Below are 23,587 nucleotides of genomic sequence, written 5' to 3' on the forward strand. Positions count from 1 at the left end.
TCGGGGCAGCCCCCGCTCCTGGGCCCTCTGGGTAAAGAGGCTGCGGGGCGGCCTGCATGCCCCACGGGGGTGGGACATCCCAATCTCATCGCTCCAAGTGGCCGGCAGAGGGGATGTAACGGATGGAGCGCCCCCTCCCAGGGGTGGTCGGCACAGGGACAACGGGAACTGATCCACGTAGGAAAGCTCTGGGCCCTTTTGCAAGCTAGCCGGTGGGGCGAGCTGCCACAGCCAGGCCCTGCTGCAAGTGGCCCTCTAGGGGCCCGTGAGGCCCGTGGCCCCATCTGACTAGGACAGCTGTGCCGCCCCAGCCTGAGTCCCGCCCTCATCTCTTCCTCCTCCACCGCACATCCTCCTGGGGCTGCTGCTGCTGTTGGTTGGCTTCGGTCCCTGGTGACCGGCCCCACGCCGACCAGGCCCAGCCTCCAGCGCCCATGCCTGCCCTGGTCCCACCTCCGGGCTCTTGCTCCTGCCTTCCCTTCCACCTCGACTGTCCCTCCCTGTAGGACCCAGAGTCTCCCCTAAGGCAGGGCCCAGTTGGACACCTGCCTCCCCCGGCCTTTCATTGTGGCCACTCTGGGCTTGGCTCCTCGCCTGTTCACACCCTTGGTTTTGCTGCTCGGGGTCATTAGTCTTTCAGGAAGCAGGGGCTGGGTGCTGCGGGTTCAAGGCCTGCTCTGCCCCTCACTGTGTGCCTCTGAGCCAGGTACACGACTTCTCTGTCCCTCTGCCACCTCTTTCCCAGCCAGGGACTCTGTGAGACCTGAAGAAGCTGATGTCTGTGAAGTGCTTAGCATTTGGAGGGAGCCCCGGAAAGGGAGCTGTTGCGCCGGGGTGTCCTGGGCCTGGGGGAAGCCCTGCTGGCTGGTCCTTCAGCAAACTGGTTGGCCGCTCTACGTCACAGGACGGGGGCTCCGTGAGGGGCTATCCAAGCAGGACACACAGCCCAGCCCTGCGCCGCTGGGGTCCTGGGAGCCGGCCCCTCGGTTGCAGGTGGGGCTGGGGGAACAGCCCAGAGGGAAACAGCGCAGCCCTTGACTGAGCACCTACTGTGCGCCAGGCATCTGCAGGAAAGCAGGAGCTCTTTCCCCTATTTTGCACGTGCTGGACACTTAGGTTCAAAGAGAACCAAAGTTCCTCCCACAACAGGTAAGGGACAGACTCAGGAGGTAGGAGACATTCTTAGGGACTAGCCTTTTGGGTCTAGGCTCAGTGGACCACTGTCCTGGCCTGTGTCTCCAGCGGGGAGTGACAAGGTGGTACTGACCCCATGGCCAAAGGCCAAACCCTGGGAGCCATAATTCTGCTGTGAGGTCCTATTAGACACACCCTGTCACCCTCTGGTGGGGGGGCCCAGGTCCACCACAGCCTTCCACGTCGCAGGCCCGTCCTCCTCCGTCAGGGCCACCAAAACAAGGAACGCTTCCTGCTCACCGGCCACCGACTGCACTCTTTTCACTGTCTCCTCTTTCACTCCCCACAGCGACCCAAGCCTCAGAAGAGCGAGCCACCCAAGGTCAAGCCCAGAGGGCAGGGCAGGGCAGGGCCAGCGCAGACCTCAGGGGAGCAGTGCACTGAAGGCCCCTGAAAGCGCTCTTTCCTGCAGAGATCAAGCTCCACCCAGGAAACTTCCAAGCAGGCAGCCACTGCGCTGCTGAGGCTGCCGCTGTACGGCCAGGCTGGGTCCCCAAACCCACCCCTTGGCTCTAGAGGATGGGGTCAGGGGCAGGAGGGGTGCACACCCGCTAGAGAGCCAGGGGCTGGGGGGCAAGTGGAGGCCCATTTAACAAGCGCTGCAGTGCGCTTCCTGCGGCACGCAGGGCAGTTCCTCGCAGCATGGGGTCACCTTTCGCCCTTCCAGGCACAAGTGGGGCGCAGGACGAGTCTTTCACACCCAGACAGTCCGTAGCTGTAAGTGAGGGGGCGTCTACCCCTCCCAGCCCAGGTGTGATCGCCCCATCACTATCGCTGGGCAGCGGGACCCAGCAGCTGTGCCTGCCCCACTAAGGCTCAGTTCCCCGGGGACAGGCATTGGCCGGGTGTCCCTTCCGCGGGGCCTGCCCACCAGGAGCTCAGACCTAGGGCCGCCGAATAAGAGGCCGAGCGCCCCAATCTTTCCGGGGGCTGCACACGGAGACGGGGCAGGGGGCGCCCCCAGGGCGGCAGCGGCAGGCTTGGAGCCCCCAGCCCCAGGACCGAGTGTTCCCATTGGCTCCCGGTGACGTCACCGCCCCGCGCCCCGAGGTGGGCGCCCGGCCGGCCGGCGGCACTGCGGCAGCCAGGCCCCCTCGCCCTTGACCTTGACGGCAGCGGCCCCGAAGCTGGTTTCGGGGCACCAGGGTGGGACGGGAAGGCTACTGCGCTTCCATCCGTCGCCCCCGCGTCAATCATCCAGCGGACCGCGGGCTGCACGGGGGTGGGGGGCGCTGACGTCGTCGCCTTGGGTGCAGGAGACCCGTAGTCTGCGGACCGGGCTAGGGGACGGAGGACGGGGCGCGCCCCTGCCTCTCCCTCACTAGGTGGGCAGGGCTGCCGGGGCGGGAGGAGGCGCCCTGGAGCCCACCTGGGGCCGTCCGCAGGCTCAGGACCCCACATTGCCTTCCCCCGCCCGGGGAACAACAGAAGGCACTGCGATCCCCCGCGTCGAAAGGCCCGGCGAGCACCCGGACACAGACCTCCCCGCAGCGCCCTAGGGACCGTGGAGCGGCTGCAGCACCTCCTAAGGAAGGAAGGCGCTGTCCTGCTTGCACTCCGGTGCAGCCATGCAAACAAGACAGCCCGCAGGGCCAGGGGCGCGGACACCCGGGCGCACGGACGCCTGGACACACGCACGGAACACAGCCGTGGCCGGGGCCGAGGTGGCCCCAGGAGCGGGGAGCCCCGCGCCGGGCACGTGCCAGGAGATGGGCGCACGTCAGCGGGATGCACACACGGTCCGCACAGACTCTCAGCCCAGTCTCAGCCCGGTCCGCGCGCTGCACATTTCAGGCCCTGATTGGCAGCTCGCCCCCAATCGCTGCCGGGGGCCGTGGTCACCAGGAGACCACAACATGCTGGCCTCGCTCCAGTTCTCCCCACGGCGAGGCGATCACAGGCAGATGGGACAGCAGACAGAGGCGGAGAGATGCCCCTTCCGCCGCAGCAACCTCCGGGCCCCCGCAACCCTCACTCACCCCATCCCAGCACTCGGGCATCTTGCCGAGGGCGGCGACACGCCTCGACAAGGAAGGACAAACAAAGGCCTGAGTCACTGGAGTCCAGGGGCAGAGGCAGCTCCAGCGGGAAACGAGCGGCTCTGGGATGGGGCGCCGCTCCCGTGACTGTTTATATGCGGGGCCTGCCCGCCCTAGGCCGGTCCCTCCTCCCTGCGGGGCTTCTGAGCAGCCACTCGCTCGCCGAGAGCAGCGGCTTCCAGATTGGCTGTCGGGAGACAAACCTGGCTCTGATTGGCTCCTAAGGTCCTCGCTCACCCAGTCTCCTGTTACCCACCCCCTCACCCCCATCAACACCTCATCCTTGAGGGCCCCCAGCCCCTGCCTCCGCCAGCCCCAGCACACAGGCACACATCGCAGGCTGCAGCTCTAGCTGCACGCGAGTCCTGGGAAGATGGGACACTGGGCCGTGGGCGCAGGTGGGCCCTGTGTCAGGTACACGGGGGCCTGTCACCCACGCCCACACCATGCGGGGCACGGCGGCCACACAGGCTTGCCCTACACAGCACAGCCCTGACCCCTGGCCTGGGGAGCAGGGAGGGGCCTGAGAGGGCCCCAAGCCCGGCCTCCACCCCAGGAAGGCCTGCCTCACAGCCTCGGGGAGTCGCTGCTGCCTGGGGCAGCCTGGGCCACGACCCTGCTGCAGGAGACTGCTCCTTCTCTGCCACCCGAGGGTCTCTGGAGGGCAGCTGCCGCTCTGCCCACCCACATGCCCAGTGCCTGTCCATGCTGCTGCAAGGGGGGTCCTGGGGCCAGGGGGCTGGGGCAGATGGCAGGGCCAGCAGTACGGTGTGCACACACCAGCTCTGCCCCCCACCCCGTCCTGCTGCAAGGACTGGAGGCCACCACGGAGAGGAGGAGCGGCAGGCCCACCTCCCACAGACCTGCCCAGCATGGGCCTGGCTCCCACACAAGCCACCTCAGGCTCCATCCGTGCCCCGTCCTCCGGGGAAACAAGGCTTTGGGTGGGAAGCTGGCTGGAGACATGCAGGCAGAGAAAACAGAGGGAAAGGGGGAGCACAGGAGAGCAGAGAGGAAATAGGCCAGGGATGGGCCAGAGGAGAGAGCCCAAGGACAGAGAGGAGGAGGGGGGACAGAGAGAAGGGAGGGGCGCTGGGCGCCTGTGCCCCGATTCTGTCTCTTTGGTGAAGGACTGCGCCACTGGCCCCAGCCCGCGCCGACAGCCCTGCACACTGGCTGGCTGCTCTCGGGGGAGGCAGTCACCTCCCCGTCTCTGGGTGCCTAGTGGCCTGGTCAACACCTGCCGTCTAGGCTATTCCTGGCCATGTCCTGTGCCTGAGGGGCATGAAGAACGTTCCCTGCCCCGTCGCTGACCTCTCGCTCTGGAGGCCCAGTGCGGGGCGCCAGGCCCTGCGCTTGCCCAGGGCAGCCAGGGTGTGGAACGGGGTGTCCCCGGCCCCTTGTGCCCCGGCCACTCTCCCCGTTCCTTGCAGCCGCGTGGGCACAGGAAGAGGCTGCAGCCACTGAGGCAGGCTGCAAAGGCACGGCCCCTAAGATCCTCCCATATGCTCCAGCTCCCCACCCCCGAGCTGGGTGACCTCGGGCAAGGCTTACAGGAATTGTGCCTTCCCGCAGAGTTGCTATGAGAGTGAGAAAAAGTTCCCTGAATCACTGTAGACCTGACCCCGTGCCTGCCCAGGCCCTGCCCGCATCTGGAAGAAATGGGACAATACGTGTCCCTTTCCAAACTGCTGGCTCCCTCCCTGGAGGCTGTGCAGTGGCTGAACAGGGCAGGCTGTGGTCCTGCTGGCTGAACCCAGTCACCAGTCATAGCTCTGCCCTGTCTTTGCTGTGTGACCTTGGGCAAGTCAGTCAACCTCTCTGAGCCTCCACAGCTGTAAACGGGAAAACAGCAGCTCTAAGGGTAACACACAAACCTATGAGAAAGGGTCAGGAAACCGAAGCTTACTCGCACCTTCATGCTCATTATATCTTCCTAACACCCACTCTGCAGAGGAGGAAAATGAGGCAGGGGCTGGCTGCTCTGGGATTTCATGTCACCAGCCCCCTCCCGGGGAGGAGGTCTGTGTGTCCACACATCCCCGCCGTCTTTCAGAGCAGGAAGGACAAAGAGGACTCCTTGGCGTGACCGCACTGATCCCTTTTTGGGCCTCAGCTGTCTGGTAGCCACCCTCCTCCCATCTCTCTCTCCCTGGGCTCCTGCTTGACCCTCCTCCCCAGGTCCTGTCTTGTCCTTCCAGCTCCGGCGCCCTTTGTGTTTGTAGCTGGGACTCCTGCGTCCTTGACAGGCTCGTGACCCAGGGCCCGGCTCAAGTCTGAATCCTCATGCAGGGCTGCCTGACTGTCTGGGGGAGGAGCCAGCCTGTCGCCCCATCTCCTGCGTCGCCCTTGCGTGCAGACGGTGAGGCTGGGGCTGTCCTGGGGCTGGGAGACTGATCCAGGTGGAAGTCAGGTCCAGGCCAGGGAGCGGGGGGTGGGGGACAGTGCCAGAGAGCCAGGAGGAAGGTCCCAGAAAGGTATGAGTTTGCCCAGCATATTGTGGTGGTCAGCGGGGCCTGAAACTGGCGGAGATCCCCCTGTGTCTGCTGCCAGATGTTTCCCGAGACCCAGAACTCAATGGCTACCACAGACTCGGAGGGCAGAGATGGCTGGACAAATGAGTGAAATCATTGTGAGGAGGAATAAAAACAAAGAACGATTCCAGTGTTCACAAGGAATCTGGCTTCAAACTAAAGAGGACGTGGTTGTCCTGGCAACAGCTGCCATGGCAACAGGAGCTATTTTGGAGCATCAGCCTGGCTTTCATTGGAGGAAAATGCTGATTCAGATGACAGCATCCCTCCCTCTGGTCTCCATCCTCACTCCCCCAGGCCTCCCTTCCCCCACCCTACTCAGGGAGGGGGTCATCTTCCCACCAGGCAGGGGGCAGGCGGAGCCACTGCAAGCAGCAAGGGTGGTCCTGGAGGCTGCGAGAGGGGACGAGGTAAGGAGCGGTTGCTCCAGGAAGATGGAAGGGTGTGACCCTCCCCTGGGACGAGGCTGGGTGGGTGAGGGGCCGTCCCCGTCTCTCCATCTCCCCGTCTCCCCGTCTCCCCGTCTCCCCGTCTCTCCGTCTCGGGGAGGCTGAGAGCTGAAACCTACCTTCCAGTCTGTGTCCGCGGCCAAGAGGAAGGGGTCGGCATTCTCCTGAGGGAGCAAACAGAGGGGGTGGGCGTTAGGCCCTGGCTGGCCAGGGGCTCCACAGGGGCTTGGCCCATCCATCTTAATGCTGACAAAAGTGATCCAGGGCTTCCCAAGCACCAGGCATCAGGCTAGTAAGTGCCTGACGGACAAGCCTACCAACAGCCACTCCCATCGATTTTCCTGATTCACGTAAAATGTGAAGATTTCCATTGACAGGAGAGTGGAGTGAGGCTCACAGAGGCTGAGTCACAGGGCCACCAAGTGGTGGCACCTCGGACTCCAAGTCCTCGCTGTTGGCCACTGTCCTGCTGCCCCCCCAGATGGTTTTCAAGGTCTGACTATCATGGCCCAAGGGCAGAGGTAGCCACGCCTGCCACACCCACGTGAGGGACCTGGCGGTTGAGGCCCCGGCACCCACGCCCCGGCCTTGCGCTGTCAGGGCGTCAGGTCCTGTCTGGGGCTCACTTACGCCGACCAGTGTGTGTCTGTCACTGGTGCCTGTTTCTCCCATGGGCCTGCAGGCACCACCAGGGTGGGACCACGTCTGGCTCTGCCGTCCGCATAAAGCCTGGCATGGAATGGGCTCCCCAAAGAAATCTGGATAAGCCCTGGCTGGTGTGGCTCAGTGGACTGGATGCCAGCCTGCAAGCCAGGGTGCTGGTTCGATTCCCAGTCAGGGCACAGGCCTGGGCTGCAGGCCAGGTCCCCAGTAGGGGGCGCATGAGAGACAACCACACATTGATATTTCTCTCCCTCCCTTCCCCTCTCTCTAAAAATAAATAAGATCTTTAAAAAAAAGGGTTACCATAAAAATATCTAGACGAACGAGTCTGACATCGAGAATGTGGGGACCGTGGCTCAGAGGAACCCACTACTTACAAGGCGGCAGACGTGCAGAGTAAGGCGTGGGGACTCCGCCCCATGTGTTCAGACACTGCGCCCTCCCTGGGGCTTTTCTGGGGAAGGGAACCTGGGCAGGGGGTGCTCAGCACATGCCCAGGAAGAGCGAGATGCCGGGAGCCTCTCTGCTCTGACCTGCAAGGCTGAACGGCTCAGCCTGGAGCCTCGACGCCCACGAGATTCAAGGAGACGCATGGACCGCTTCTCGGCCTTTTGGCTGAGACGGACTATAGCATCTGCTCTCACCACTTCCAAGGAGGAGTGTGGTATTGGCTGTGGTCCTGTCACTGGTACTGGACAATCCTGCACGAGACTCTCTGCCCCAGTCGTACCACAAGCCTCTACTAAATCAGCAACAAGGGAGGTGACCTCAAGTCACAGGAGAGGGAAGGAAAAGAATGAAAACCAGCAAGCCACCTGCCCCTGGCCATTGGGGTGGAGAGGGCGAGGGACCCAATCCAATGGCACTAGAGGGTCTCAGGCCCAGGGAGGAAAGCCAGGCTTCCGGGGACAAGGCTGGTTGTTGGTGAGTCCTCTCGCTGGAAGACCAGGCACCAGGGGGGCCAGGGAAACACATGTGGCACATTTTTGTCCTCGAGAGCCCCAGGGTTCAGTTATGTCAAAGGAGGAGGGAGGGGGCAGTTTTGTTAAAAACAAATCAACACAGAGGGCGAGGCTGATGCCGGTAGGGTGTGCTGGGTGCTCTCAGGGTGCTGGGGCGGGCGCAGAAGGGGCAGGACCGCAAACCAGGAAACCGCAGGAATGATACAAGGCAGCCTGGAGACCCCGGGGGTCAAGGAGGAACTGCGCCGGTGGAGGGGGGGTCTGGGGGGGGGACGGGGCGCAGGAATGGGAATGGAGGGGTTAAATGTGAGGGAGTATTCACTCCTCCCTGGACTCAGAGGGCTTGCACCAAGCAGGTTGAGGAATAAAAAGGGGCAGACATTCACACGCCGCAGCTGGGAAAGGAGACTGCGTGTGGGGAACAGGCGGCCAGCCAGGGTCGCTCTGCAAGGCAGAGCAAGGCAGGACTGCACCAGGTGTCACGGAAATCAGCCAAGGCCACGCTGGGGACACCCGGGAGGTTTGGGGGGTTGGGAGCAGGGCATTCATGTGCCTTTGGAGAAAGCAGATGTGACCAGGTCCGCGGCACAGGGCTCACGCTGAGCAGAGACAGGACAGAAACCGAACTGGAGACCCACAGCTTCCACGGTCACTGAAACGCGGACCCTCGTGCGGGGCGGGGGCATCTCGGTGCAAACTCTCATCCAGGTTCAGGCGGGATGAGGCGAGAGACACCAAAGGCAGCAGAAAAAAGGCAGTGCCAGGCTGCTGGTCAAAGGGGGCCGTGTTCATGGGGGAGCAGCAAAGGGCAGGGCCAGGCCATCAGAGCAGGGGTGTGGGGTGCCCCGCTGAGGTGAGGGGTCGAAGAGACAGGCACAGGACACATGTGCAGCCAAGATGCACTGAGCTCCCTGCGCCGCCCACAGACGCACATCCTGTACCAGCCAGCAGCAACCCCCTCCCATCCCAAGCCCCACACCTCTGCTTGTGTGCTGGGCGCAGGGGTCCCCGAGGGCCACCATGAGCCTCATCATGCCCACACAAGAAGGCAGGTCTCTGCTTGAGTTCTTCTGAGCTGCATCCCCATTTACAGCTTCCACTGTGCGCGAGCCTTTGGGTTGAGCGCAGGGAGGCGCTGGGGTACAAAACCCACCGGGTCCCTGCTCCGAGCCTTTGGGGCAGGTCCCCGGAGAAGTGGGCGCTAGGCCAGGCACAGGGCCTAGTGGGGTGTCGACATTAGATCCAGTGCTCAGAGGAGGCCTCTCTGAGGAAGACGCATCTGAGCAGAGCCCAAGTAAAACGAGGGCCAGCCCTAAAATGTCCTGGGCTGGCGTACACCAGGCACAAGGAACAGCTGGAACCCGGGCGACGGGTCCCGGGAAGAGCAGAGAGCCTGGGAGGCAGGCGAGGAGCGAGCAGGGGAGGGCGTGGAGGGCAGTGGGGGTCTCACCCTGGGCCCCGGAAGGACCGCACCTGTAACTCGGGGCGAGCTGGCAGCCAGGGACCAGCTTTAAGCAGAAGAGTGACATACATATTTACAGAGGGTTGTGCAGAATAAAGCGGCCTGTGAGGGGCTCCCGCAAGCGTTTGGACAAGAGATGATGGAGGGAGGGGGACGAGAACAAGCGGCCCGCCAAGTGCGCAGCTCACCAGCCGTCCCCTGACCGTTCCTGGGGGCCGCCCTCAGATAATCAGGACTTACAAGTTAACTCAAGGCTCTGTCTTAAGATAAGACTGTATTCTTCTCGGGGGCAGGACGGCTGGCCTCATGGGGCCCTGGGCAGCCAATCTGTCCCAGCATGTGGCACTCAGTGGCTCTTGGGCTTACCTCCTTTCGGTGGGAGGCTGGGGGAGGGCAGCCACGGGGTCTGGGACTGGGGTCCTGGCTCCCCCACCTGTAAACTGGGAGGCAGGGTGGGGACCGGGACCGCACAACCAGCAGAGAGCCCCTGGCCGGAGGCCCCAGAAATCCGTGAGTGTGGACCCACGGCTGCGTCTCGCAGGGAGGGGAAGGTGCCAGAATCTCCCAAGCAGGGAAGTGTGGGTTAGAAATAACTGGACTCTAACCCTAGAGCCCTGAGGAGGGCCCTTAGGAACAAAGTAACAACCTCAAGTGTCCCACCCCTCTTGGTGGTGGTATGTGCTCCCAAACCTCAGAGCCTGCGAGGAAAAGACGGAGAAGCTCAGACCAGGCAAGGCCGAAGCCCGTGCCCCTGCTGGACACCGCCCTGCTCCGCGGGCACTCCTGAGGCTCGAGGGCCTCCTGGAACCCGGGCTTGCGTTCAGCCTCAGCCCTCGATTACTGTGTGACCTTGGCCAAACGAACTGACCTTTCTGTGTCTCCGTTTTCTCATTATTGAAATGGCAGTGACTCTCCTCAAGGGCGGCCAAAGCCACCGAGGTGGGCTGGGCGGTAGTGGTGTGGCCACTTAGCCAGGCGGGGGACACTTCCGAGGCGGGGACAAGGCTTCTCAGGGTGGCCTGAGTGAGCGGTCCCCAACTTTTTTGGCACCAAGGACTGGTTTTTCTACAGACCGTGAGGGCTGGAGGGGTCAGGAGGCGGAGCTCAAGCGAGTTTCACTTGCGCAGCTGGGTTCCTAACAGGCCACGGATCGGTACCCGTCCGCGGTCCCGGGGTTTGGGACCCCTGATTTGAGTATTCCTGGTGGGAGGCTCACCCCAAGAGAGGGTCAGTGGGGCAAGACGGGAGGAAGACACGCGTTTTTCTTCTTGGCCACCAGGGGGTGCCCTCCGTCCCAGGACCGCGCGGGGGCCACTCACCAGCTCGGCGGCGTCCTGGCCCCTCAGCAGCGGCTTCTCCTCCGGGAATCGCAGCTCCTGCAGCCCGGCCATGGTCACGTCGTGGAGCAGGAGCCCTGGGGAGGGGCGAGGACTAGCGTTGGGGCCCGATGTGGCAGGGGCACCAGGTCCTTGCTGCGCCCCTCCCAGCGCACGCCGGGGCTGGGGAAGGAGACCAGGCACGGCACCGGCTGCTCCATCTCGGGTCCCCTCAAGCGTGGGGCCGGCCCAGCGCTTCCCCCCGCGGCAAGGCGCCGGGCTCCGCTGCTTGGCGCAGGGATGCCATTGTATTATTTGTTCTTAAAAGTTAAAGTATGTTGCAAAAAACAGTAAGGAAAAGAAAAGCAATACAGGATAACCCCTAAAACAATGTCCAGAAAATTTCTGCATTTATTGAGAGGCAGGCGGACCAGTGTAGGGAAGCCAAACAAGGGGTCAGAAGCAACCAGCAGGCCCTGGTGGTCCAAGAGGACACAGACAGGAACAGAGCTGAGGGGTGTCCAGAGGGCCTCGGAGGACAAGCCTGGATGGCGGCGGCCCTGGAGCGGGGTGCCTGGCAGGGTGGCAGGCAGAATCACGTTGAAGCAGGGCGTGCCTGCCGTGACACACCACCCGCAGGGAAGGGTGACGCATGGTAACCACTCACCCCACAGACACCAAGAGGTAGGTCCAGGCCCTGGGGGGTGCTCCTGGGAGACCCCGGGCCTCTGAACCTCAGGAGAGGATAGGGCCATATGTGCACATGTGTGTATACATGCATGCCTGTGTGTGCATGTTTGGAGGAGCCAGTGGTGGGGAGGGGGCACACAGAGAGGGTCCCAGGACCCCACAGCCCACTGAGCCTGGTACCATCACCCCTCACCTGCTTAGATCAGAATAAACACATGAGAAAACATGAAAGCTCACTAGAAGTCAAAGAAAGTTAGGTGAAAACAAGACCCTTTTTTTTGGCCAAAGGAACTTGCAAACTTCGCGCAGCTGGCAAAGATGTACTAAAGCTGGCACTTCTCTTAGGTTGCTTGTGGGTGTAGGAATTGATACATCTTTCCGGAGGGCAGTTCTGCAGGATGAGTTAAAGCTATTTAGAAGATTCATACTCTTGGACTCAGCCATCCTCTCTCTTGAAGACAGTTCTTAAGGAGTCCGGAGAGGGCATCTAACGATTGATCTGTAAGAATGCTCACCACAGGGCCATTTACAGTATCAGAGAAAAACAGGAAGGCGCTATGTGTCCACGAACAGGGCAGGAGACACAGAAACTATGCGTCAGTAACTTCTAAAAGATACCGCCTAACATGGGACAATGCTTGTGTCTACTGAATAGAAAAGGCAATTATAAAATATGCAGTATCCAAATTATGAGAAATACACACAGCCCCCCCCCCCGCCCCGCACACACACAAAAGCCTAGAAGGATGTGCATCCTGAAGTTATCAGGCACCATCCCGGGTGGAAGACTGAACACTGCAGCCTGTCATCTGAAATCAGGAAAAAACATTAAAAAAACCCCCAAAACTATCTGGTTTAAGATTGATAACAATTGCTTTCTCTTGTGCAGAAAGGATGGGATAGCTCACAAAGCACTTTCTTGTGCTATTTGATTTCACCCTGATGGGCAGTGAGAGGAGGAAGCCACGGGCACGAGAGGGTCACTGGCAGGTCCAGAGGGGCCAGGCCTGGACACAGGGTCCTGGGACACCTGGTTCAGCCCAGCGCCTGACCTGACCCTCTCTCCCTCCCACCCTGTCTTCCTTCCCAACTCTGTTTTTAGCCCTGCGTAAGCGCCAAGCCCTCAGGCTTTCCCTTCTGCCCCAAAGGCTGCCAGTCCCACTAGTGTTCAGCCCAAAGATGCACCCCGCTGCCCCGCCACACCCCCCCTCTGCCCATCCCTGCTGCTTTGGCTTCTCCCCGTGGAAGGCCCAGTGGCTGCAGGGGGTGGGCATTGGCCCAGCGGTTGCCTGGGGTCCAGGGACACAGGGCCCCAGACGGAACCCATTTCTGTGGCAGGGCCGTCATGAAACCAGGCTGCAGCTCCACAGCTTCCCTGGGCGGCCTTCCCTCCCATCAGAAGAGCAAAGCATCAGCTCTCCAGAGTGTTACAAAGATGCTATCGCAATGCATGGGGGTCCCCACTGGAGTCTACTTCGGGGCTGAGATGTGCCGAGGCTGGGCTGGGAGCGGCTGTCAACCAGGCCTCGTGGAAGGCCAACCGAGAGCTGTGCAGCGCCCTGGGAGAGCCCTGTCCCCAGAGGCCGGGCAGGGGGGCTGGTGCCCGCCCAGGCCTCCGGTCCCGCATCTCCGTGCCATGCCAGAGCGTGTGGTTCCCAGTGGTTTCCGGGGAAACCAGCTAACACAGTGCAGATGGGCTGTATTTTTAGCATGGCGTCCGCTCCCCTCGCCCCCACCCCTTCTCTTCCATCCTCTCTGACGGCGGCAGGCTCACCCACCCATCTGGGCGGGGAGCTAACGGAAGGGTCCCACCCTGGAAAACTCTTCCAGGACTTTTTTAGCTGCCAGCTTCGCTGAGCACCCAACTCGCTTAAACACCTTAGCAGCACCGGGGTACCCCGCCCCCACTCAGGCCTGCTCTGAAGCAACCCAGGAAACCACCATCCCTAAGGACGGTGCTATTAAAAGGGCTGAGAGTGGGCAGTGCAGGGACAGATGGCCCGCGATGGAAGGGTGGAGGGGAAGACGGCTGGAGAGAAACCTCAGGATCCGGAGAAGTGGGGCTGCCTCAGCCCACGGGAAACAGACAGCCCCAGGCCCAGCGGGCCGCACCCGGGGCTCAGGCGCATGGGGCTCCGGAACGAAGGCCAGGGCCGACAGTCCCATGGAGGTGCAGGGAAGGCTCTTCCTAGGAAAGTTATGATTTAAAAACGCCCTGATTGGTGAGGCTCGGTGGACTGAGCACCGGTCTGTGAACCAAAGGTTCGGTTCCCAGTCAGGGCACACGCCTGAGTTGCAGGCCAGGTTCCCAGTAGGGGGCGCATGAGAGGCAACCACACGCTGACATTTCTCTCCCTCCCTTCCGCTCTACAGATAAATAAATAAAATATTTTTAAAAATTTAAAAAGTCACTGTGAAGAACAAAAAGACTCACAGATACAGAGAATATTTTGATGGTTGCCAGATAGAAGAGGGGATGGGAAGCTGGGTGAAAAAGGTGAAGAGATTAAGAAATATAAATCGGTAGTTACAGAATAGTCGTGGGGATGTAAAGTACAGCACAAGGAATATAGTCGATGATATCATAGTACCTGTGTATGGTGCTAGGTGGGTATAGGCTTTTCGGGGTGAACACTTTGTTAGATACATAAATGTCTAATCACGCCTGATGCTAATAAAATATCGTCTATCAACCAAAGGCAGTCTGGAGTCCTACAGGTAGATGGCCCCTCATATCACTCTCTGTGTCCCCGTCCTGAGCTTTGGTTGGGTTGGGGGGGGCGCTGGGATGGGGACTAGACCTCCCCTCAGTGACCCCATTCACAGATGAGGAAGAAAAGGCTCAAAGGGGAAGCGACTGTCCCCCTGTGGCAGATTCAGGAAGGGAGCCCAGGCCCGAGCGCCGAAGCCCCGCTCCACAAGTGTTCCGTCTCCCTAGGCAGACGGCAGGCGGGTTCGGGGGGTGCCGTTTTTTTTTCTTTCCCAGCCATAATCTGCCCTCTCTAGCCTCAGCCCCTGGATTCATACCCAGCCTGACCTAGACCAGCTCCCCTGCTTTATCCTTACTCTGGACCTGTGAGTCCCTTCAACACAAGCGCGCGCACTGGGCTTTCCAACACGTTCTCACTGCGCTCCAGGCTGCCCTGTTTGGATTCTGACACTCAGAGCAAAAGAGCCCCGCCGACTCCGTAGGCCCAGCCTGCCCACAGGGCGCGCCAGCCTTTGATCATGCTGTTCCCCCTGCCCGGAGCGCCTTTCCCCTCAGACCCCTGCAGTAACCACAACCATTTCTCTCTTCTGCTGACACTTGATAGGTTTGGTTGAATGAGATGAGATGATCGCACAAACCAAGGACTCTTCGCTGAGACTGAGCACGGTTAGGGGATCGGTGCCGTTCTTGGCCGGCACCGACTCTCATGGTTGGACTGCAGTGGGTTCCCCTTCGTTGAGAGGGCAACTTGGTAGTTTATGAAAATGCCGGTATCTGCCAACTCTGCAGTCCTGTCTCTAGGCGTTCATTTATCCTGAGGGAAGAAGCCCACGTGCATGCTAAGCGTGGAGAACACTGGCCGAGGCCCTGTCCGGGGCAGCAAGACAATGGCAACAGCGCAAGTGAGCACCAGGAGCGTGCACACAGGAGCTCGGGGACCCCCACACCCCGTGTGCCACGGGGCGATTTAAAAAAGGAGGAAGCTCCACGCAGACAGACAGGGAAAGCATTCTAACGTAGGCAGTTAAGAGAAAAAGGCATGTCACAGATGGGTAAGTATAAATAAGACCATTTTTGTGAAAAATGTAGGTACACATATTTGCAAATTTAAAAGAAAAGGTCCTCAAATGATTCAGGGTAACTGTAACAATATTTATCTGTAGGGAAGGACACAAGCGTGGAAGGGTAGAGAAAGGAGGTTGTGCCCTGGCTGGTGTGGCTCGGTGGATGGGGTGCCGGCCTGCAAATGAATGGAAAGGTGGCCGGTTCGATGGCAAGCCAGGGCCCAGGCCCGGGATGCCGGCCTGGTCCCCAGCTGGGGGCGTGCAAGAGGCAGCTGGATCGATGCTGGTCTCCCTCTTCTCCCTCTCTTCCCCTCTCTCTAAAAACAAATAAATTTTTAAAATGGGAGGTTTTTATACAACATAGCAGATTTCATCAAATCTAAGGTATCACTGATCATAATACACTCTCACATTTTATGCACCAATAGATAAGGGAAAAAAAACCATTGCCAATATTAAGACATAACACTTTTCCCATCTTCTAACTTTTTGTGTTGAAACACCTTTAGACTTATAGAAAAACAGAGGAGACAGAGCACAGAAATTCCCTACAGACCCTTTACCCAGCTTCACCGGATGCTACCGAGCTGTCTCATGCAATTCGAGAGACCAGGAAATAAAACACCAATACAATACTTCATGTGACGTTTACCATTTTCCCAGTAATGCAGGATGTCACATCGCATTTGGTTGTCACATAGTCTCCTCCACCGAGGGACAGTTCCTCAGTCTGCCTTTGTCTTTCATGATGTTGACACTTCGGGAGAGTACTCATCTGTTAGGTCTGTAGAATGTTCCTCAATTTGGGTTTGTCTGTTGTTTGCTCATGACGAGACTCAGGTTGTGCATTATTGAAAAGAATACAACAGAGGTGATGTGTCCTTCCCGCTGCCTCCTCTCTGGGGTAAGTGATGTCAATTGTTTTATTAACGGGGTAGGAACCTTGATACTTGATTAAGGAGGTGTCTGCAGGTCTCTCTAGTGCAAAGTTACTGTATTTCCTTTTGTGATTAACACTATGTATCTTGAGGAAGGATACTTCGAGACTACGTAGACATCCTGTTTTTCATCATACTTCCACCCACTAATGTTAGCAACCATCGATGATTCTGGCCGACAATTATTACTGTGGAGTTTGCTTAGTGATACTTTTCTATTTCCATCATTCCTTCTGTATGTATTAATTGGAATTCTCCTGTAAGAAAAAGCTACCCTTTCTCTACCATTTATTTATTTACATCAGTATGGAGATTTATATTATTCTATGGGTTATAGTTCATTGTTATCATTATTTGTTTGTTTAAATTGTGCTGGATTTGGCCACTGCAGCGTCCTTGAGGTTGGCTCTTGGGTCCTTCCACCATGTGCCCATCATTTTTCAAATAGTTTGTCATTTTCTAGCCCCACAGGAACCCTGATTCCTTTTACTGGAGATGATGTTTAGAAGCCAAGATCTGGGCACTAGGTATGCTCATTGCTACTGGGGTGTCCTTGTCCTAAGACATCTCAGCAGGCAAAGCGAGAAAATACATATAAGTACAATATATGAACACATACTTCTCTATCTACCCATCTGTAAAATCTGGAAGTCACACTGATACCTTTTTTTTTTTTTTTGGCAGTTTTATAACTTTCTCTGACAATCAGCAGTTAGTTCTCATCCACATTAACTGTTTGTATATTTTTGAAAGTGGTGACAGGTTCATAGGTGACCAAAATATAAAACTTGTTTGGTGAATCTTCATCTTGATTGCACTCTTCTGGGCAGCCGCACCGGGTACAGGAGGGGACATTCCTAATTCCTTTGGCTCTGACAGCTGTGTTGAGCCTGGTGTCAGTGCCCACATCTGGATTCCCGTCTCCTTCATGGTAAGTTTCTGGATCTCTCTGAGTGGCCGGGGGGGCGCGCTTCTTGAAACCCCCTCCCCGGGTGCGCTTGTGGATGCAGGCGGCGTATTGGTCTCTGGTCACTTCCTCGTGGACGGCAGAACGGCCTTCTTCTTGCCACTCTTCTCTGTGGGAGCCACTTTGCTGGGCCCAAGTTGGAAAGGAAGAAGCCCAGCTGACGCCTTTAATTCCAGTTCAACACCACACAGTTTATTCTAACTTCCCCTCTTTCTTTATTGGTAACTTTTTTCTCCCATGATGAGGAACGTGGCTCTCAACGTCCATAATATTTTTGCTTATTTGTTCACACCTTGTATACAAAGTAATTTCAGAGCAGTTAGCACATAATGAGTTCTCATTGAGGACATTTTTGAACTCACTTTACTTTCTTTGTACTCACTGTGCTTTTTTTGTACTTTACCTTTTCAGACTTAGACCCAGATTTTTATTTATTTATTTTTAAAGATTTTATGTATTCGTTTTTAGAGAGAGGGGAAGGGAGGGAAAGAAACATTGATGTAAGATAGAAACATTGATTGGTTGGTTGCCTATTGTACGCGCCCCGACGAGGGACTGAACCTGCAACCCAGGCCTGTGCTTGACCAGGAATCTAACCCACGACCTTTCAGTTTACGAGACGATGCTCCAACCAACTGAACCACACCAGCCAGGGCAATAACCACGGTTACTATTTTTTTGCTTATATCCTTTCATTCTTCTTCCAGTGATAATCTATACACTGAAAAACACTGAAAACAAAATGAATGCTGTTTTGAATCATCTTTTGAACCCTGGAACCAGATATCCTGGTACAAATTCCAGCCAACCACTTACTAACTGTGCGACTTATGACAAGTGACCCTCTCCGTGCCTCATCTTCCTCACCCATGAAACGGGGGAAATAATAGCACATACCTCACAGGTTGGTATGATGAGGAGCTGCTGTATAGAAAGCACTGAGGACTGCGCCAGGCACACGGCAAATGGCATCTGAGTGCGAGCTGTCACCACCATTATTATGACATTATTAGTGCACAAAGGGACATCTGTTCAGGTGGAGAAATAGCTTCAGCAGCAGAATGCGCAGCTGCCTGGGGCTCCCTGGCGTGAATGCCCTTTCATCTACTTAACCTCCTCGACCGTTGGGCATGTAGGTTATTTCCAGTTGTCCTTTTTCTTCTATTAACAACTACAGGGTAAACACCCTTGAACAAATACCTCTGCACACTTCTTTATTCCGAAAACATCAACTGCGGAGTCACAAACCACGCATATTTTTAGCCTTTTGATGCATCACTGCCAACTCGCCCTTCAGAGAAGTCGCCCCCCTTTACCCCCAGCTTGCTCGTCACCCACACGCCTCTCACCAGCGGCCCTGGGCGCGCTCAGTGATCGGCAGGCCTCTGCCCTCCTCTGGTGGACCACGCCTCCCTACTCACCTGTGCGTCCCCATGCCTCCCCTGCCATAACCCAGAGCAGCAGTCAAGTTTACTGAAATGGGTGAACCGAAAATAAGGACTGGGGGTCTGATTTTCAGGCTCCTGGGGTAAGTCTACTCTTCACTTTCCCTCTCACATAAAATGTGGGTCAACACGCCCGTCGACAACCAAGTGCTATTTAAACATAGTCGATGAAATCATGTGAGACAACAAATTTCATGCATGGAAAGGACACCAACACTCCTGACTTTAAAGTCTTGCTTTTTAATCCACAACAAGCATATTTTAAAAAATTTCCAACGTCCGCTCTGGTTGGTGGGGCTCAGGGGATTGAGTGCTGGCCTGCGAATCAAAGGGTCACCGGTTTGATTCCCAGTCAGGGCACACGCCTGGGTTGCAGGCCAGGTCCCCAGCGGGGAGCACAGGAGAGGCAACCACACATGGATGTTTCTTCTCTCTCTCTCTCTCCCACCCTTCCCTTCTGCCTAAAAATAAATAAATAAAATCTTTAAAAAAAATTTTCCCACATCCAATACTGAGGCTCCCAAGGGACCATTTCAGAGCTTAGTCTACCGTTTTAGAGTGTTCTCTGACTCTGGACCACTTTGGGGACATGCTATTTGAGTACAAATACACAAAACTCGTCATCTTTCTACTTGCAGACTAGTGTCCCACTTCCCCACGTCACCCTGGGAAATAAAAAAGCACCCGCTATGGGGGAGGAGGGGCGGGTGGAGGTGGAAGAGGGTCTAAGTGTGATAAATGGTAAGGACAAAAATACAGTAAAAATAAGCCGCTAAAATAAAAAAGCACCTGCTCCAAAGGCGCCAAGAGCCTGCCCCTCCCCCAGCTCTGCAGCAGCGTGTGTCTGGGTGGGACCGCGCTGGGCTCTTCCCAGGAGGCTCACTGCGCGGGGCCCTGATTCCCACTTCACTGGCGAGGAGAACCCAGCCTCAGAGAAGTTAAGGATTTGCTCAGGAGCTGACAAGGGCAGACCCAGAAATCCACATCCTCTGATTCCCAAATCCCTGCCTTCCCTGAGCCTGCAAGACACTGCGAGGGAGACTGGGAAGCGCATTGGTCGCCCTCACCCGTGCAGCCTCCTACCACCTGCTCTCTTCCCTCCAGAACAAAAACACAGGCTTGGGCTGGTCAGGCCGACTCCTGGGCATGCTCCCGGTTCCGTCCGTGGGGCCCCCGCTTTCCCCGCCTGTGCCAGGGCCGAGGATGGCCGGCCAGCAGGGCCCAGCCCCAGGCGTCACGGCCTCCCTGTCCCATTCGATGGGAACCCAAGGCCTAAGCAGGGCCCGGCAGGGGCACATCTCAGGGAGGCCTGGATTGTGTGGAGAACCCAGAGAAGGAGCTGGAATATCCCGGAGGAAGGGCATCAGGCGACTGGAGCACAGCAGAACAGGGAGGCCCTAGGACACTGAGGGGGCAGCTTGGGGACAACAGCCCTATGACTGCCACGTGCTGGCTGCTGACGTGATGCTGCCCTCAACATGTAACACTCTCTCACTTCTGCTGCCGGAGAGCATGACCTGGGGGTCCCCCAGTGACTCCATTACGGATGAGGAAAGCAAAGTGCGGAGCAGCCGCGAGAAGGGCCCAAAGCCAGCAAAGCCAGGTGGCGGGATCTCGTGGGAGGACCCAGGCTCAGGATGCAGGTGGAAACCCAGCTCCACCTCAGGGGTATGAGGCCAGGAACGGAGAGCCCTCATCCATAAAACAGGCACAAGAACAAAACAGGAGAATGTGAAAGCTATCAACAGCAAAATAAATAAGAAGGTCCAGCGAAGCAATTTTCAGATGCTGACGTAGGGGCAGGGAATGGGTGACCTCTAAGAAATTACCCGGGAGACAGGGGACGGGTGTGAGCCTGGACTCAGCCAGCAGTTACTGAGCACCTGCTGTCTGCCACCACAGTACACCGGCCACCACGCTGACTGTGACCCATTATCATCCGATGGGAAATGTGGGTCAAAACCTCACAGATGTGTGTGAGCAGAGATAAAGTAGTAGGGTGGGGAAAGATCCCACCTTCCTAGCGGCCAAGCAGCCAGGGCAGGTGGAGATCTCCATTACAGGGACAGCCAAGACCAAGGAACCAGAGGGGAGACGAAGCCCGAGCGCTGTGGGCCCCGGCCAGGTGTGTCCGCTGTGCTACGGCAGCGAGCCACTCCAGCCCTCGGAGGGAGAGGTCAATAGCCTCTAAGACGAGAACACGGAAGTCAGAGCGATGAAGCACCTGTCTGAAATCACACAGCTGGCCAGCAGTGGGGCTGGGACTTCACCCGAGACCTGCGTGACAGGGAAGAGGACAGGAGGAAGCTAAAGAGAGGGGGAAGGTTGCAAAGACCGCAAGACAGCGACTGAGGCTATGTGCTGTCTCCCAGGGCAACTGTGATCAGTGCCAGTGACGGAGGGGGTCCCGTTCCAGCCCGGCCAAGGGCTTAGAGAGTCTGCCAGAGCCGTGGGAGTCCGTCTGATGAGGGAGGAAAGGCCCAGACTTCTGTCCCCAGAAGATGAGGGTCCCCACACTGAAATGGGGCCCCAAATCCCGGACCCCCACTGGAGCCTTGCACATGCCTCCCAAGAGCATTCCCCCTCAGTCCTCTGGGGCTGGAGGAGGAGGAGGGGAAGGATCCAGGAGTTCGGTTCCGCGCACAAGGCTCTAAAAACTCAAACCCTGGGAGCTGGGAAAACTTTCCCTCTGGGAGTTAGCAAGTTCAGCCATCTGCATGGTTCCCTTTGACGTCAGGTGAGCTCTACATGGAAAACTTGGCAAAGGATTAGAGGGGCTGCCAGCCCCCTGGCTGATGGGGCTCGGATCTGGAAGGACCCCACCCCCTTTCCCGGCTCTATGAGCCTGCCAGAGCACCAAGGCACAGCCGGACGTTGTTGCTCTGACAGGCACTCACAGCCTGCAGCCCCATGGGACCTGGCCCCCTCAACACACACACACACACACACTCTCTCTCTCCAGGCCCTCCAGTCTCCACTTCACATCACTCCCAGTTCAAGTCTCTCTCATGCCCCAGGGCTTCTGCAGAAGCCGGTCCCTCCACCCTTCAGCCTAGAACGCCATCTCCTTTTCAACGAACAGAAACCCTATCTTTCAGGGTCCAGTGCAAACATTGCCACCTGCTTAAACCTCTCTGCTGGGCTGCGTCTCCACTGACTCCAGCCCTTTCCTGAGTGCACCCCACACTGCGGCCCCTTTCTCCTAACAGGGCTCCTGTGCCCAGGTCTCCTGCACCAGGCGCGTTGGGTTCTCCAGGTCAGGCACCACACCTCCCAGGTGCTGGAGGACACGGACCGGAATCCACGTGTCCGTCCAGGATACACTGACTGATCACCTGCACCATCCGGGCCCTCCTGGGATCTGGGCTGTTTCCCCTTCCTAGTCCGCTTCCTCCTGTCCTGACTCTCCACCACCCGGCCACCGAGGCCCCTGTGCCTGGGGGACTGTGTCCCCCCTTCAAACCCCTGGCCCCCCATCCTTGCTCCCTCCTGTCTCCTCCTCTGGGCAGACCCAGATGTCCTCTGGCTCTCCCGCACCAGCACCCTGGATGTGGATTCCAGCGCTCTGTGTAGCCACCTCTCCAGAGGCGGCTGCAAGGCTGAGGGTCCCCAGTCCTCAGGGTCCAATCTGGCGTCCCCCTTCCCAGGCCACCCGGCGTCTACTCCCAGCAGGACGCTTCTCCGGGGAGAGGAGCTCGGACTGTCACAGGAGACAGGAATCAAAGCCATAGTCGGGGGCTCCTTTCTTAGGGGACCTGATTGGAGGGCGGGGGCGCTAAGCTCCCTTTTCCCTTTCGGGGCCCCGACTAGAGCCGGGCCACTTGGACACTCCAGGAGGCCGCTCCCTCGCCTCGCGCTCTGGCCGCTGGGGACTCGGAGAGGAGAGCCGGGCTGCGCACGGGCCAGGAATCAGCCGGCATCCGCACCCCCTCCTGCAGCTCCAGCCGGAGCCGCCCCAACCCCGGCCGCCGCGCCCCGCTCCGCTCCAACTCGGACGGCAGCGGGCGGCGAGGGCCGGCGGTACCTGTCAGCAGCTCGATCTTGTGTCCCAGCACCTTCATCGCGGCTCTCGGCGCCGCCCGGCTCGGGGGACAGGAACGCGGGAGGTGAGGAGCGAAGCGGTCGGAGAGCGAGGAGCGGAGGAGCAGCAGCCGCCAGAGCGAGAAGTGCTCTCGCCGCCACCCTCTCCATGCCGCGCCCCCCGCAAAGCGCTTTTAAAAATCCACCAATTGGACGACCGCGCACCCCTAAAAGGCGCCCGCCGCCGCCACCTGGTCGGGGTGAGCTCGGGGAGGCGGAGGGAGCGCGCGGGGTGGGTGCGGCGACTCTCGGGAGGCGACAGGAGGGGCAGGTGCGCCCGCCGGCCGGAACAAAGAGGCCCCGCCACCCTGGTGTCGTGGGGGCAGCGGGCGCGGGCGGCGCTGGGTCGAGGCCCAGGAGGTGCTCGGCTGGGAAGGCACGGAGGGAAGGCGGGGGACGGTGCGGGAGGAAACGGTGCGCCCTCGCGTAGGCGAGAGGTGGCCCCCGGGGCAGGGCGCCCGGCTCCCGGGGCCTGGGGTCGTGCGCGGTGGCTGCGCGCGTCGGGGGTGGGGGGGTGGCTGCGGCCGCAATGACAGGGGGACAAGGGCGGCGCCACTCACCGAGGGCAATGAGAGCAAGACGGACGCGCAGGCGGGAGCCCGGTCTCGCCGCCGCCGCCGACGCGCGGGTGCGGGTGCCGAGGCCCCGCGCCCCTCCGCCGCGAGCAGCTCCCGGGGGCGGAGGCCGGGCGGGGGCGGGGCGCCGCGGGGCGTGCCCGCGTGGGCGTGGGGGGCTTGGGCGCGCGGCCTGCCGCGGCTGGTTGGTCCCGGGAGGCCGTCCCCGGTACCAGGTGTCTGGACCCGCGGGCGGGCGAGCGGGACACCGCGACGCCGGGTCCTAGCGGAGACCCTCCGGTGGGTCTCCACCCCTCCCTCCCGCTCCGCCTCTCCCGCAGGCGCGTGGAGGCAGGGTCCCCGCCGGGTGCAGAGGATGCCCCGCCCGCCCTTCCGATCCCCCTGCAGCCGCGCGCCGTCGGGTTCCCCGGGGATGGGGTTGCCTCCGCCTCGGTCCTTGGTCAGATTTACAAGGGGAACCCCGGCTGGGGGGAGGCAGCACCCCTCCCCCACCCCTGCG

General features: G+C 59.1%; 1 protein-coding gene across 5 annotated transcripts in view; it reads right to left on the reverse strand.

Moving 5' to 3' along the window:
• NDRG4 (NDRG family member 4) overlaps positions 1 to 23,153 on the reverse strand; it is a 30,863-nt gene extending 7,710 nt beyond the window's left edge. For 2 of the 5 annotated variants that reach the window (XM_054579378.1, XM_054579377.1), the window contains exon 1: positions 3,174 to 3,328. In XM_054579378.1, coding sequence (XP_054435353.1) covers positions 3,174 to 3,194 — 21 coding nt within the window. In that variant the 5' untranslated portion in view covers positions 3,195 to 3,328. Of the gene's footprint in view, positions 1 to 3,173; positions 3,329 to 6,335; positions 6,381 to 10,622; positions 10,718 to 22,457; positions 22,603 to 23,073 lie in introns of those variants that run through there. The other 3 variants (XM_054579380.1, XM_054579379.1, XM_054579376.1) reach the window with 3 other exon arrangements.
• Positions 23,154 to 23,587: the final 434 nt, after the last annotated feature.

Source organism: Pteronotus mesoamericanus, unplaced genomic scaffold (genome assembly GCF_021234165.1).
Source record: "Pteronotus mesoamericanus isolate MK-2021 breed Mesoamerican mustached bat unplaced genomic scaffold, CSHL_Meso_final contig_52, whole genome shotgun sequence".
NCBI lineage: Eukaryota > Metazoa > Chordata > Mammalia > Chiroptera > Mormoopidae > Pteronotus > Pteronotus mesoamericanus.